The sequence below is a fragment of the Penicillium chrysogenum genome (assembly GCF_028827035.1).
Source record: "Penicillium chrysogenum strain IBT 35668 chromosome Unknown utg000005l_segment0_segment0, whole genome shotgun sequence".
NCBI lineage: Eukaryota > Fungi > Ascomycota > Eurotiomycetes > Eurotiales > Aspergillaceae > Penicillium > Penicillium chrysogenum.
The window spans coordinates 475,992-491,276 of NW_026622753.1; the positions used below are offsets into that span (position 1 = coordinate 475,992).

The 15,285-nt window shown below is 47.8% G+C and overlaps 6 protein-coding genes across 6 annotated transcripts; 2 read left to right on the plus strand and 4 right to left on the minus strand.

Annotated features, from left to right (window-relative positions):
- Positions 1-285: 285 nt before the first annotated feature.
- Positions 286-4,656, plus strand: N7489_008561 (ABC transporter B family protein; the record flags this gene model as incomplete). Its single annotated transcript, XM_056714311.1, has 9 exons — positions 286-390; positions 443-523; positions 581-696; positions 751-805; positions 862-1,463; positions 1,515-2,112; positions 2,184-2,766; positions 2,816-2,988; positions 3,037-4,656. The coding sequence occupies 9 exons, from the start codon at positions 286-288 to the stop codon at positions 4,654-4,656; spliced, it is 3,933 nt and encodes a 1,310-aa protein (XP_056561933.1).
- A 470-nt stretch (positions 4,657-5,126) lies between these two features.
- N7489_008562 (uncharacterized protein) lies at positions 5,127-6,091 on the minus strand (the record flags this gene model as incomplete). The annotated part of the gene is made up of 4 exons (XM_056714312.1): positions 5,127-5,441; positions 5,491-5,745; positions 5,801-5,969; positions 6,021-6,091. 4 exons carry the CDS (start codon positions 6,089-6,091, stop codon positions 5,127-5,129), a joined length of 810 nt encoding a protein of 269 aa, XP_056561934.1.
- Positions 6,092-6,591: 500 nt separating this feature from the next.
- On the plus strand, positions 6,592-7,679 carry N7489_008563 (uncharacterized protein; the record flags this gene model as incomplete). The annotated part of the gene is made up of 2 exons (XM_056714313.1): positions 6,592-6,857; positions 6,920-7,679. The coding sequence occupies 2 exons, from the start codon at positions 6,592-6,594 to the stop codon at positions 7,677-7,679; spliced, it is 1,026 nt and encodes a 341-aa protein (XP_056561935.1).
- A 729-nt stretch (positions 7,680-8,408) lies between these two features.
- N7489_008564 (uncharacterized protein) lies at positions 8,409-9,941 on the minus strand (the record flags this gene model as incomplete). The annotated part of the gene is made up of 1 exon (XM_056714314.1): positions 8,409-9,941. The coding sequence occupies one exon, from the start codon at positions 9,939-9,941 to the stop codon at positions 8,409-8,411; it is 1,533 nt and encodes a 510-aa protein (XP_056561936.1).
- A 361-nt stretch (positions 9,942-10,302) lies between these two features.
- Positions 10,303-10,869, minus strand: N7489_008565 (ankyrin repeat domain-containing protein; the record flags this gene model as incomplete). The annotated part of the gene is made up of 1 exon (XM_056714315.1): positions 10,303-10,869. The coding sequence occupies one exon, from the start codon at positions 10,867-10,869 to the stop codon at positions 10,303-10,305; it is 567 nt and encodes a 188-aa protein (XP_056561937.1).
- A 686-nt stretch (positions 10,870-11,555) lies between these two features.
- Positions 11,556-14,395, minus strand: N7489_008566 (uncharacterized protein; the record flags this gene model as incomplete). The annotated part of the gene is made up of 4 exons (XM_056714316.1): positions 11,556-12,459; positions 12,533-13,225; positions 13,712-14,274; positions 14,327-14,395. The coding sequence occupies 4 exons, from the start codon at positions 14,393-14,395 to the stop codon at positions 11,556-11,558; spliced, it is 2,229 nt and encodes a 742-aa protein (XP_056561938.1).
- Between the last annotated feature and the right edge of the window lie 890 nt (positions 14,396-15,285).

Consider the following 15,285-nt stretch of genomic DNA (forward strand, 5'->3'; position numbering starts at 1 on the left):
AATTTGCGGTATCTGTCTATATCCGGTAAATACTTTACTTTATTCTGTGGTTCCGCTGGCTCCATAGTTTGCAGCGTTACATTAGACGATGGGGGGCTATGGGCCCATATGTTCCCCAGACCACGCCCAAGAGAACCGTTAGCATAACACAACTTCGATGACTTCACTTCAGCAAAATTAGAATCAAGAAAGTCAAGAAGATATGGCAAGTCCGCTTGCCGATCAGAGCCCTTTCACAACTTACACGCAGGGATTTGATCAATACGTGCACCATATCCTTTCCAAATGGCGTCGCCCAGGGATGAATTTGTCGGTCGCGACGAGCATGTCGAAGGCTCGACAAAGGAACGTCGAGGAACTAAATCGCCATCATTGACTGCCAACTATCTGGTGAGTGTTCTTTTCTATATCTTCTCTTGTGGTTGTCACTAATTACCATTAGCGAATTCTGTCGTATGGTTCTAAGAATGGCGGGATATTTGCCATGATCCTCGGGTTAATATGCGCTCTTGGCTCAGGAATTGTAAGACTGGTGGCAGATCGTTTCCAGTCAAATAAAACCACTGACAAATACAATCAGGCGCTTCCTTTGATGAACATTGTATTTGGTCAACTGGTCGGGGACTTCAACCAATACTTTGTCCCAGGCTCTGGCCTCAGCGAACAAACTTTTCGATCCGAGGTCAACAAAAGCAGGCAAGTCTTCGCAGCATCTCCTAGCTTAGCAGCAAGTAGTTAATGGCTTTCTAGTCTCTACATTGTGTACTTGTTTATTGGCAAATTTGCATTGACCTATATCTCTATGGTGAATACATTCCATGTCTGTCGTTCCATGTGTTGATCTGCTCACATAACTATCAGATCTGCTTTCGATTGATCAGCCTGCAAGCTTCGGCCGCATTGCGCCTGGAATACACTCATGCTTTGTTGGGACTCCCCGTCAAGAAACTTGATGAAATATCAGTTGGCTCCGTCACCCATACCATTACCGCACAGTCGAACACCATTCAACAAAGTGTTTCAGATCGATTGGCAATTCTGTTTCAGTCTCTGGCTCTACTTATTTCAGCATATGCAATCGCCTTCCGATACTCATGGGCGCTTACCCTAGTCGTCAGTGCAGCCATCTTGTTTGTCATCATCGGCTTCAGCATTACTGTGCCTTTCTTGGTAAAGGCACAGCAGAGCATTGAAAAAGCGGAGCACAAACACGCATCTGTGGCGGCAGATACTTTCGGCTCTATCAGAACCGTGATATCACTTGGGGCCGAGAATTCACTATACAGAAAGTACTCACAGTGGGCTGAAGAGGCCCAGAGACGAGGTCTCAGGATGTCACCAATGACTGGTATTCACTTAGGCATGCTTTTCTTTGCCATGTATGTTAGCTTTGCATTGGCTTTCTGGTTTGGTTTGAAGCTCTATCGTGAAGGTCATATTGAAAATATTGACACTGTGATCACGTACGTGACCTTCTCTTCCTTCGTTAGGGGGTTCTGCTGATGCTCATCTAGCGTTTTCTTTTCCGTCCTACTCGTCGTCACGGTTCTCGGAAGTATCGCATCACCACTTATGATCATCTCCAAAGCGATCAGTGCCTCTGGACCTTTCTTTGACGTGATTGATGCAGAACACCGGACCTCATTCTCTGGCCTTCGTGACCCCGATATATCTACCCAGGCCGACATTGAATTTAACAATGTCAGCTTTGCATATCCGGAACGGCCCAGCAAGTTTGTGTTGAATAATTTCACGGCCCGCTTTCAGACAGGGAAGACGACAGCATTGGTTGGATCGTCTGGGTCTGGAAAGAGTACAGTCGTTGGCTTGATTGAGAGATGGTACCAACTGTCGAGCGAGCGAGAAGCGGCTCAAGGCGAAATTCTTGTGGACGGCCACCATATCAATGACCTTGATGTGAAGTGGTGGCGGTCCCAGATTGGGCTCGTTCAGCAGGAACCATGCCTATTCAATGATTCAATTTACAGCAATGTTGCCTTCGGTCTGATCCGGTCCAAATGGGAGAACGAGAGCGAGAGTGTAAAGATGGAGCTGGTCGCTGCGGCGTGTAAAGAGGCCTTTGCAGATGAATTCATCGAGCGGCTTCCTATGGTACGTCAGGTTGGCTCCTTATGCTGCACCTCGTCTCCTTAAATGATTTATATACTGACTTGGCTTGAAAGGGGTATGCTACAATGATTGGAGAATACGGCACGAATCTGAGCGGTGGCCAACGCCAGAGACTCGCCATCGCTCGTAGCATCGTTAAACAACCGGTAATTCTAATCCTGGATGAAGCGACCAGTTCAATTGATGTCCGTGGAGAGAAGGTGGTTCAGGCTGCTCTTGACCGGGTGTCCCAAAACCGCACTACCATTATGATTGCCCATCGCCTGTCGACCGTCCGCAGAGCAGATACTATTATCGTGATGAAAGACGGAACCAACATCGAGGCAGGGTCCCATCATGATCTTACGCTCAAAGGGGGAGTATACCACAGTCTAGTCCATGCCCAGAAGCTAGATTCATGGGCTGAGTCTAAGGAAAGCCTTGGGGACATTCTTGATATTGGGCACAAGGAGATCAGAGCGCAAGCAGACGACTATTCCTTATCCGATCAAGATGGTATGGATGGTGAGCTCGAGAAGAGTGGCAAGAAACCGAAGACTGTAGGCCTTTTCCGCAGCTTTGGATCAGTCGCCTACAAACACCGCGGACATTGGTTTCTGTACATTTTGATCATTGTGGGAGCTGTTGGGGCGGGATGTAAGATCTCATCAACCACGTATCCTCGACAAAGCTAACTTCTTCAAAGCCGGTTTTTCATTACAAAGCTGGCTATTTGCCAAGTTGGTTCAGGTGTTCCAGTACACAGGCCAAAAGCTCTCTGATGCTGCGAACTTCTGGTCATTGATATTTTTTATCCTTGCTCTTGCTATGGCTGTCTTTTATTTTATACTAGGCTGGGCCTCGAATTCCCTCTCCATGGTATGAAAATATCCCTATCCTATATTTTTCATTCTCTAAATAAAGCAGTTTGTTGTATCATCATGCCGCAAAGATTACTTCTTCAACCTTATCCGAAAGCCTATCGATTTCTTTGACCGCGATGAAAACGCCTCCGGTAGTTTGACCTCTCGACTATCCACTGATCCGAGGCAGCTTCAAGATCTCTTCGGTCCCACCGGTGTGTTCCCTCTTATCTCGATTTTCAACATCATGGGGTGTGTTGCCATTTCGTTTGCCTTTGGCTGGAAGCTAGCCGCAGTCACCTTCTTCGCCGCAATGCCATTCCTTTTCCTAGCTGCCTTCATGCGGATTCGATATGAAATCATGTTTGAGTCGATGAACGCGGAGGTTTACAAAGATAGCTCTAAGTTCGCGGCAGAAGCCATTAGAGCTTTTAGAACTGTCACTGCGCTGACCATGGAGGATCATATCATCCAAAGATATTCAAACTTGCTAAAGCAGCAGAGACAAAAGGCCATTAGAAAGGCATGGTACGCGACACTTGTCTTTGCCTTTTCGGACAGTGTGGAGCTATGCGCAATGGCGCTCACGTTTTGGTACGGAGGTCAGCTTCTAGCGTCCCGGGAGTACGACACCGTCGCCTTCTTCGTGGTCTATATTGCTATCATACAGGGGGGTCAATCTGCCGGGCAGTTCTTTAGCTTTGGACCTAATATCGCTCAAGCTAAAGCCTCGGCCAGTCGTATCATACAATCACAATGTGCTTCTGAATACCAGCTCCAGAGCCAACCTACAGCGCAACTTTCGGCTGCCAACCCTAATGCCAGTGTCGAGCTGAAAGAGGTCACTTTCAACTATCCCACTTGCAATTATCCGACAGTTTTCAATATTAACCTTACTATCCAAAGCGGTCAATTTATCGCATTCGTCGGACCCTCTGGCTGCGGCAAGTCCACTATAATTTCATTACTGGAGAGGTTCTATGAGCCTACCCATGGCGCCATCTTGTTCGGTGGGCGTGATATTCGCTCTATTGAGCTTTCCTCTTACCGTCGTGCTCTATCTCTGGTCCCACAGGAGCCAAAACTATTTGAAGGGAGTATCCGCGATAATTTACTTCTTGGTCTGGAAGGCACAGACGACAGTCTCCTCGAGGAACAGCTAGTCCAGGCTTGCAAAGATGCTGAGATTCACGATTTCATAATATCTCTCCCGCAGGGTTATGAGACAGAACTTGGAGTTAGTGCACAGACATCGCTTAGTGGTGGTCAGAAACAACGCTTATGTATCGCACGAGCACTGATCCGAAAACCTTCACTGCTTCTATTGGACGAGGCAACATCCAGTCTGGACTCGCAATCTGAGAAACTCGTTCAAGATGCCATGGAGCAGCTCGCCGCAAAACGCGACATGACCATCATTTCCGTTGCACACCGACTGGCTACGATTCAAAAGGCGGATAGGATCTTCGTAATTGGCGAGTATGAGACTAGTCAGGGATCGGGTATACTTGAACAAGGGACCCATCAGGAGCTACTACAGAAGAGGGGGCCTTATTGGCAGATGGTGCGTATCCTCTCAAATGTGATGTTCAAGCAGCTGACAGTTAGCAGTGTCAAGCCCAAGCTCTGGATCAACAGGCCTAACTTTGGAGCCAGTCGTGGCAAAAGAAATCAAGGAATATAATTTTTTTTCCAATGCCTGCAAGATGTTACCGCTGCTTAATACACCTTTTGAGCAAGCGGAGAGTAAAAGACCACTTTTCTGGCAGATAGCCATGGCTTGGGTAGGCAATTCTGCGAGTGGGCGGGTGCCATGGTGTTTCGATGTATATAATAACCCGTGATCAAGTCAGGGTACTCAAAGGCGTACTCCGTTTTACTTGGTGATTAAAAAGCGGCAAGAGATGAGCACTAAAACGGAAAGGGAAAGATCTCGAGTGCCAGGCATTATCCGGTACATATGTACCCAGCATTGAGCAGCGAACGTCACAGAAAACTTAGCGTCTCATGCTCGCACTTCGCACGGACTAGCCCCTTCCCGACTTTTCTATATTGGATAGGCTCACGGTCTTACTCCAAGTATTACATATTCAGTGGGCGGAATGGCTTATATTGATGCGACACTCAAAGGGCCTGTTTCTAACCGTTTTGGGTTTACTTCCTTGCGTAGATGCTCAACATGTCGGTACCCTGTCCACTCTCGTAGGACCTCTCGGGTTTGATATACCACTTCCTCTCGAAAGAACCTGTTCCCACTTGTTTGTCTTGTTTAGGAGGATATAGGATTCCATCACCGCCCTCAGCCAGCAAGTTCCAGTGCACGCCTTGCAAGGGCCATGGTGGGCCTGGATAACTGATTTCTTTGAAGAGAGGGAATTCCAGACAAACCAGAAGGCCACCCGAAAGCACCAGGTCAGCCATACGCGAGGCCCACTGAGCACGCATAGTCGGATGGAGAGCACAAAGGAACTGCTTTGAGTTAGCTTGTGTGCAGACGTCTACAGGTCCAATGACTTACAGTGTAGTCATAAATTACGTCGAACTTCTCCCCCTTGGTGCAGTCTGAGTGGAAGAAGTCACCCTGAATGAAAGACACAGAGCCTCTTTCAAACTTATTTGCCCAAGCAGACCCGAAGTTGTATGCCTGTGGTGCTTGAAGTTCCTTCTGCGCATACTCCTCGGCAGTAGAGACTCCCTTGGCTGAGATCTCGAGCCCAACGGCATCGAATCCATGCAGAGCAAGCATGACCACATCGTAGCCTTTTCCACATCCCTACGTATAGTAAGTTTCCCTGGTTTGTGAGAAATAGAAAAGTAAGACGTCTTACAGGTACGAGAATCTTCTTCCTCTGGCCGTTAGCTGTAATCGGGCTCAAGATGTCCTCCCTTTGCTCCAGGAGGTCAACCAAGGCAGGTGAGGGCTTCCCTCTGTCCCACATGTCGCTGTTATCAGTCTCCCAAAGACTGTCCCAGGCTGCATTGTGGTTCTCGATCGAACTGCGAGCTGTCAGACCTCTATCACTCGATTGAATAAGACAACTCTCATACCTTTGTTCGAAGTGTCTGATCAAGCGAGACCGATTCTCGGGAGACTGAAGTCGTTCTGGGGGGTTTGTCATTTCAAGTGTCGGTTGCGTTTGCTGATAGGTAAATATTTTAAATATGAGAGAGAATCAAGGGAAGTCAAAATTGGGTGTCTGCGTCGTTTTAACGGGCCCGTTAATGTGGGGCAAACCACTCCATTTTCTTTTCTCGGAGTCACCCGGAGTTTCCATTTGATACGATACGCCCTATTGGTTTCCTTTCTTGGTAGCGCATTTCTCTTTGTAATATAGAGCGGTCCAATATGATGCTTACCCAGATATTCTGCACTAGGCACGTTCCTCACCTAGTATCTAAGAGCATGACGTCAGTGATATAAGGTTCCGAGAAAAGCTTGGCACCCGATTGAGCCCTTGCGATTTCCTTTTGGGAAAACTGGTAATTGCCCAGCTCAGGTGTGCAGGTGCGCCCTATTGATTTCCTAAACCAGATAACCATCATCTTTAAAACAATCCAGGAAAAGACATTTCTTCATACATTATCATCAACCTCACGAATCCAAAGATCATACAATTCAATGGAAGAAGCAAGCAAAGCCGCACCGTTTCTCGGCCGCCTTAAGAATGGCTCTATCGCAGACTGCATTGGAGCTACGCCGTTAGTCCGTCTCAACCGCCTCCCTGTTGCGATCGGTATCAAAGCGCAGGTGTATGCGAAGCTCGAATACTTTAATGCGGGGGGTTCAGTGAAGGACCGGATCGCCAAACGCATGGTTGAGAAAGCGGAAAGTGATGGGACTATCAAACCCGGAGATACATTGATTGAGGCTTCGAGTGGCAACACGTGAGTATAGAAGCAGCTATATGAGCAGCAAGTAAAAGGGCTAATTTCATATGATGCAACAGTGGAATCGCCATTGCACTAATGGCGGCAATCAAGGGCTACAAATGCATCATCACACTCTCTGAGAAGATGTCGCTTGAAAAGGAGCAGATTTTGAAGGCTTTGGGAGCGAAGGTCGTCCGTACTCCAGCGGGTGTTCCCATCGACTCTCGAGACTCCATCATCAGCGTGGCACAGCGCCTTCAGAAGGAGATTCCAAGCTCTTTCATCCTCAATCAATATACAAACTCTGAAAATCCTGCTGCACATGAGTTTGGGACCGCGGAGGAGCTGTGGCACCAGACACAAGGACAGATTGACGTGTTAATCAGCGGAGCTGGTACCGGAGGAACCGTTACGGGAATAACCAGGGGTCTTAAGAAACACAGCGAGGATATCCTGTGCGTGGCGGTCGATCCACTAGGATCGGTCCTAGCTCAGCCAGACGAGCTTAACAGCCTCAAAGCGGAATACAAGGTTGAAGGGATCGGGTACGACTTTGTGCCGGAGGTCTTGAACCAAGCTGAGCCCGACCTCTGGATCAAAACCTCTGATCAGGACTCGTTCCAGTATGCACGACGCCTTGTGCGAGAGGAAGGGCTTCTTTGTGGAGGGTCCTCGGGTGCGACGATTGCCGCACTGGCCCAGCTGGTTGAAGCTCGTCCCGAACTCAACGCAGAGGACAAGCTCATTGTCGTTATACTGCCGGATAGTCTCCGTAACTATCTGACAAAGTTTGCCAATGACGACTGGATGGCCGACAATGGTTATGATGTTCTTTAGTAGCAGCATGACTTTGGGCGAGATTCTAGGAGACAAGAGTGAGATACCTTTGGTCAAACCAAGGCAAACCCTTGGGGTCGCTATCTTGTTAGCTCCCATTTTCTTCAGAAATGTAACCAGTTTGGAGATCGCAGGCTTTCTGTCCCTTGTGGGAACGCAAAAGAGTAGAAGAAAATGTAAGCATCTGTAAATATCGAGACATCCCATAGGTCACCACATTCAATGGATCTACTACCGTAGAAAATAATCATTTAATTTGCGTAGTATTTCGAAAGGCTCCAGGTCCGACATAATGACGATATATTCGACTGAAAAAGCGCACGTCATGAAGGCTACTCCGAAAATAAACTTGCCTATAATAATTTGAAGTTACTAAATCAAAAGAACTTTGCTGTTATAACTATCTTGTTCTGATATCGCTAATGGTATCGGGGTCTTGTAACAAGATGCCTTCTTTCAAGGTCTATGTCGATGCATCTTACTGATGGAAGTCTTCTAATGAGGATGTTCCGGCTAAAGGCGACGAGTGGAGCCTACTATTGTTCATGGACTCGTTGATGTGGGCGTGAAAGGACACACCGACGGCAGCGATCACGGGTGAGTAACCAGGCCGGCCCTCAGGGACAATATCAACAAGGCACGCGATGTGACTCTCAAAAATTACCCCATTCGACGGTTTCGAGGTTCCAAATTGTGATATTGTATTACTAATGGCGCTTCGAAAACGCCTCACTTCTGTGGTGACATGGGACAAGATCCCGAAGGATCATTAGACCTGCGGAATTCTGCAAGGCATTCAGGGCTTTGCCAGGCCCAAGGCATCCATGCGTCAACCGGTGGTGCAACGCGGGAACAAGATTCAGGCGGGCTCTGTGGCTCGTTGCTACCCGGTGTGTTCGTCGTGTTTGTTGGCCACGGGAGTGGAAACGATTGCTTTTGTGAGACGGCGTCCGAATCAGTAGTCGTTGTGGACAAAGATGGGCCTAAGCCCATTCCATCTTTGAACAATCGCAGCCAGTCTGCATTATCTGCTGCAGTTTGATTCCACGGATCTTCATCACCGTAGACAAAACAGCGTGCTTCATGTTGGATAGCGTCATCGGTTACAGGAACCCCAATTGACTGTCTTTCTCGGACAAAGCGAATCAAGCGTTCTGTCAACTGTTCAAATGGGGTTGGCTGGATATTGGCTTTTTGCTGCGGATAGGACTCATTGTTGACATTCTGCGGATTTGGGCATCGTGTTGAAGCACTAAAAGGATTGATGCCAGTACATTCAGCACCGATGAGATAGGGCGGCATGGCATTCTCTACCGCAAGGGCTACCGCAGGGTCGAGACCGCGACAGCCTTTCCACTCCTTCATCAGGAGACCCTCCCGGAAATGGGCTGCAAGGTGATTATTCCGGTCCGCCCATCGAGTAAAAGTTTGCTTGCAAAAGCCACATCTTGAATTAACATTTGTCACTTCTGACCTCCATGTTTCTTCCACGTGAGGAATACTATTGTCGGTTCCATGCACCAAGCGCAGATGCTGGATAAGATGGTCTTTTCGATAAAACGTTCGAAGGACAGATGGCTTCTGCTGGCATTCCCAGAAGCGGTGGTCACGAACATGCGTCTCAGATGGGTCCTCTATATTGCAATAGACGCATCTTGATGGAGTCGCACCTTCGATCTTATAGGTCGGTCCGAATGGCGCGCAAGTCCAACTTTCCAACGACAGATGCAGGCTCTTCTCGTGCCTTACCCAATCATGTTTTGACTTGAACGTGTCTGTGCAAAAGGTGCATTGGTAAAGCCGTTTTGGTGACTGAGTACGACCACGAGACACGGGTGACTTCTTACGCTGGCGTCTACGTCGGCGCCGTGTTGGTACTCCCGCATAAAATCGTCCAAACGAGCCGGATACGTTGGACCCAAAGCTGTGGGCTGATGACGCTGAGCTGCTCGAGGCACTAGATCTGGTTGAGTCGGACGCAGCAACTAATGATGGTGAGCGGCGAGACCGTCGATGACCGCGCTGTGAAAAATCTGCATATTGAGAATCTTGTCGCATGTGATATCTTCCCTGGCTGTTGTCGAGTCTTATAGAGTTTACTATATCACTCAAATCAACAGCTTCTGTCTCTGGTGGAGAGTTTTTCCAGCGATCCAGTGGGCTCAGCCCATCATCGTTCGTTAAATCAGGTAAATCGGGAAACAGTGAGCAATCCAGATCAATGTCGTTCAAAAAAGATGAGGGCAGCTCATTATCCGACATAGCGGTGCGGTTGGATCTGAAATGTCCCTGCGGTAATGGGAACCTTGTCCACCCGTGGACCTTGGGACCTCACCTGGGGGGGGCACAACGGATTGATGACTCATGCACGCCTTTCGAATTACTCGATTAGGAAGTGATAGGTTAAGGTTATTTCTCGCCAGCCAATCAGAGCTATTTTACGCCTTCCCACACTCCATCCTGATTAAAGTGAGAAAACATGCACTGGGCAACTCATGGTCAACGGTGATTATAATTTGCAACTTAGCATGCAATAGTTCATGTCGCACACTTTTATTGTCCTTGCATTCAGGTATCACTAGCAGTAGCTTAACAGCTTGGGCATAGGCTATCGGTGTGTACATCATTTATCGTACAGGCGACCAGCCGCATCGAAAATTTCCAATATATCACACTGTCCAGCTGTCTGTGCTAGATGGGTTGGGCCTTTTTGGTCATTATCCAGAATATCAATGCGTGCACCGGCGCCTATCAACAATTCAACCGCTTTTTGATGTCCAGTTCGCGTAGCATAATGCAAGGCGGTCCAACCGTGAAAACCATGAATATCAGGATCCGCACTATTTTGAAGCAATATAACGATAACTTCCTCATGTCCGTACCGAGCCGCTAGTTGCAACGCCGTCCATTCATGGGATGTAGGCGCATTTATATCTTTCACGTAACAGACCAGAGCCTCAACACCAGCGACATAACCATTTCTCGACGCAATGTGTAATGGAGTTTCCCCTTCGGCATTTTTTTGCGTGACAGGTGCTCCATCATCAATGAGTCGTACAATTGTGTTCATTCGGCGTGACGAGACGGCTCGATGCAGATGAAAGTGTCGCCGAGTTAGAATTTCATCGACGAGGAAGCGGTAGATAATGGGTTCACATATTTCATTGAACTTTCGAGACACTGCTCGCATATTGAATAGCTCGCGTTTATGGCATATCTTGCTTATGAGGTCAGTAAGGCAGCTTGCTGCGAAAGAGTCCTGGAGAACGTACTCCAACCACGATAAGAAGAATCTCCATCGGAAGCTTCATTATAGCAAGTGTTCCTTTGTGGAGGAAATGGGGTATTCAATGAAGCTTCTTGTGGTCCACTTCGATTTTAAAAGGAGCAGAATCCACACGCGCCCTTACTATTTCTACTTTAGGCACTTTGGGGACACTGCGGGCCCCCATTCTCCCCGCCCAGAAAAGTATAAGCTGGTATCCACCAATCGCCTGTGAATGATGAGAATAGAACACGGGTCCTGGATGTATAATATATAAATTTCAATAATGAAAGCGAGTTGGATAAACTTAAATCTACCGCTGAAGTGTGAAATTTTTCAATGGACCCTTTCGGCAGCCTTCCGTACTTTCAACTTATCCAAGGGTTGTCGGTCTCCTACATGGATTGTCAGTTCATTAGAGAACAAGACACTATGTCTAATATGTCACGCGTTCCCCTACACCGTACCTACTATCTTCAATGTCAAGTAGATCGCCCGGGCTCAAGAAATCCCACACAAACTAAATACGGCACTCTTCCAGTGGATTTACTCCAAACGCTTGGCGGAGACTATGTCTAAATAGCCGATCATCCTCAAGTCAGTAGTGAATCCTAGATGATGTTTGAAATGGGGTGGTTCATACCGGCATGTACTGCACGCCATGCTTCCGCAAGGCATTCATCTTTCCATTCAAACGTTAGTCCATCCGGAACTGACGCGTCGTGAATATTCCAGATTATCCGAGATGCCCGGTTGTCGGGATAGATTTCGAAGCGAATCCTAAAGTATGACGGATCTACGATGTCATATCTCCCACTCTTCCTGGTTTCGTCGAAGCTCATACTCCACTCAAAGACGTGGTCGTGATAGTGACGAAGAGGGTATCTCTGCGAGCCGGGACGGAAGGAAATCATAAGGTCGCTCTGCGACTCTGGGTTCAGAGTGACTTCCAGCATGTACTTATAGTCCTCGTTGTTGTACTTGCCGGAGTAGCATTCAAGGGGCAGTGGTGGTGCTCCTTGGATCCGCTCCTCGGCCAATCGTTTATGTAGTGTATCGTACCGCTCGAGTGTTCGTCTTTTACCTTCTTCCGCGAGATTTACATAATCGGTGGGTTTCGCAAAGTCAAAGAGACCCTCGATCAGGAGCCGTCCGATCCAATCAGCTGCATCGCTCGTCGCCGTGGTGTTCATGAGAACAACAACGGCCGACTGTGTCTCAGGAAAGAGAGCAAGGAATGAAGAGTAGCCCGGCCCTCCGCCTTGATGATAAATCATGAGCCTAGACTGGTTTCCAGCCCCGAGGACAGGCTGCTCGGACATTTCCCAGAGCGATGAGTTTCCACCGAGAAGGCCCACGGTCCCAGGGAGCTGAGCTCTGGCCCAGCCAAATCCATACGATCGTTCCAACAACGATGGATTTTTCATTGCAATATGATTGCTGAGGATCTGCGGGATTTGTCTCAATACTTCGTTGGAAGGTGTTTTCGTGTTTTGGCTGGCAGCCAATGTTTCCCTTGGCCCATAAGAGAAGATCATTCACTGTTGAATAGCCTCCGCGGGAAGCTTCGAACGAAGAAAAGGAGTACCTGGGTTGAAATGCCAATGGACAAGCCTCCCCATTGCTTAGTGAAGCATGTGGCTCAGCGATATTATTGCCCCCTTCAAACGTTGGCCGTAAAGTGGTACAAGTCATCCCCAGTGGCTGGAACACTTGATCTTGAAGATACTTGTGAAGTTGCTGCTGGGATATAAGCTCGATTATGTGTGAAGCGATTGTGTATCCCCATGGACACATCAGCCAGCTCTCACGGTGCGGAAGTGGATGCGGGATGCGATCAACAGTTTTCAAACCCGCCTCGAGGGGAAGCCGCATGTCGCCAATTTCACCGTCAGCTAGCAATGTTGCAACTTCTCCATCCAAGCCACAGCGATGCGCTAGGATATCAGCTATTGTGGATGTGTAGGTCCATGTGGCATGAGTATGGACGATCTCGGGTATGATTTCTCTCAACAGAGTTGTCCACTGAAGCTTTCCATCATCCACGAGTTTCCCAACACCAGCAGCTACCATTGACATGGTGATATGTCCGATTCCGTACTGGGTGTTTGCGTCCGGAAGCGATGTTTTGGATTTGTCGCGGAACCCAAAGTTTTCGGTCCACAAATTTTCTCCATGGTCAAGCACTCCAATCGAAACGCCTGGCACCCCGCCTATTTTGCGAATCTGGTCAATCGAGCCGCTCAGTTGCCGCAGCCGGTCAATGGTCGATGGTGTGGACCTACATAGTGTCAGCGAGTGTATCATCCAAGAGCGAGAAAGCCGAAAACCACGGTGGGAATTTGGCAAACGCGTAACATGTACATTTTTGGTGTTTCCGTTTGTCGGCCTTGAGTGCGAGAAGCCAGGTTTTGAAAGGGGGGTCAGGCAACCGTCGTCATAACCCCACCCTACGAAAGTACCTGGCCCCAATTATTAGTTGCTTATCATCTATATCACAGGAATTTCTTTTTGTTGGATATTTACAAGTCTTCCGGGGTCTGATTGCCTAATGATAGTGAACCATCATCAACTCCTAAGTCTCTTTGAGCGATGTAGCAAAGGATTGATGAGAGACTTTAGGGTTTCATATTGGCTTTACGCGTTCATAGAGCCGCAACGCTAAATGGTCGTGTCCAGACTAATTGCCCATCGAAACTCTTTATGACTGCGGATACTGGTACCTGACTTCATGAAACAGAGTTATACTATTTATGAAACGATGCACCTGCGTGGGTCATGGACCTTCCGTCTATGTTGACCCTTCCTTGATCGCTTCGACGCTGGAGGTTTGGGATAACCGGGAAGATTCTCTTGCCGAAAGCGTCTAATAACATCACTGAATGCCCTCTCTACATCTGAGCCACACTTAGGTGATGTTTCGTAAAACCAGCATTCTAGCGACTTCGATAACATCCGTCCTTCCTTGTAGGAAACTTCACGCTGAGCTTGCACATCAGTCTTAGTACCCACTAGGATGATGGGCGAACGAATCGGGCGCTTGGAGGGCGACAGCTTTAAAGTATGTTCCACCTCCATGTCCTTTTTCACTTGTCTGATATTGTTGTAGTACGCTCGAACGTGAGAGAAGGACTCCCGGGAGGTGATGCTGTATGCAATAATAAATGCGTCCCCATCGCGAATGTAATCTTCACGGAGCGCAGCATATTCACCACGCCCCGCTGTGTCTATAATCTCGAGGATGCAAGGCCTGTTGTCAACCACCATTCGCGTGCGATATGAATCATCCAGCGTTGGTTCGAAGCCCTCGGCGAATTGGTCTAGACAAAACTATGGTCGAAATTAGCATATTCTCGGATATGATGGAAAGTACATGACAAACCCGCACTGCAAGCGCTGATTTCCCCACGCCCTCATCCCCAACCACTACCAGTGTCAAGTTATCAGACATGGAGGTTGGGACACCCAGAGAAACTGGAATGTCGATAAGTATCTCAGAAAAGGCTGTCACTGTAATCTCAATTTCCGAATCGAGCGGCTAGCCACATAATAGCGTGAAGGTAATTCGGGTCTGATAGTCACCAGTTCGCTAAGGAATGTGGACTGAGGAATAGGGTTTTGGGTACATGCAGTATATATAGTATCATGATGCTAACCATTTATGGCGCTTATGGATATAAGCTGAGATCTCCACGCTTTTTTAGATGACGCATCCAATGAAGACTAAAACCCTACTATAATTGACTTGTGCAGTGGGGGAAATATTGCGTCAGATTACGTCTGTTGCCTTCTGATACTGACGCCATAAAGTGGGGCTAGCTTATTTGAACGGTCGACCTTATCTAGATATGTTCTGAAGATCGACCCCAATGCTATTATACCAAGCTCCACGATGGAGTCGAAGGGGGTACAGGGCTGTGGCTCGTCTTCGGAGTCGGGCGTACGGAGCTGCGTTGACCGTGAATACCCACTGGTCCTAAGTTGAAAGGATTCCCATGTTTCTGTGAATTTCAGCGCGGCTTCGATTCTAGGAGTGCTTTTTAGGTACCCCCTTATGAATACTATGTAGAGACTTTCATTGAGTTTCGCCGAGGGCCGGTTTCCCAAGGAGAAATATCCTCCGCCATTGTCATATATGCTTACCGGTAAGTACCCCAACAGCTAACTAAAATCCCAAAATTAATTTCAGACAGTCTGACTTATTATAAAATGCCCGTTTCCACTGTCACATGGACATTTATATTATAATTATCTGTTTTAGCATACAAAAACACACAGAGTCAGACACCTAAATCAGCTTTGACTTTGCTGTAGAATACTACCAGATCTCACATTGATCAT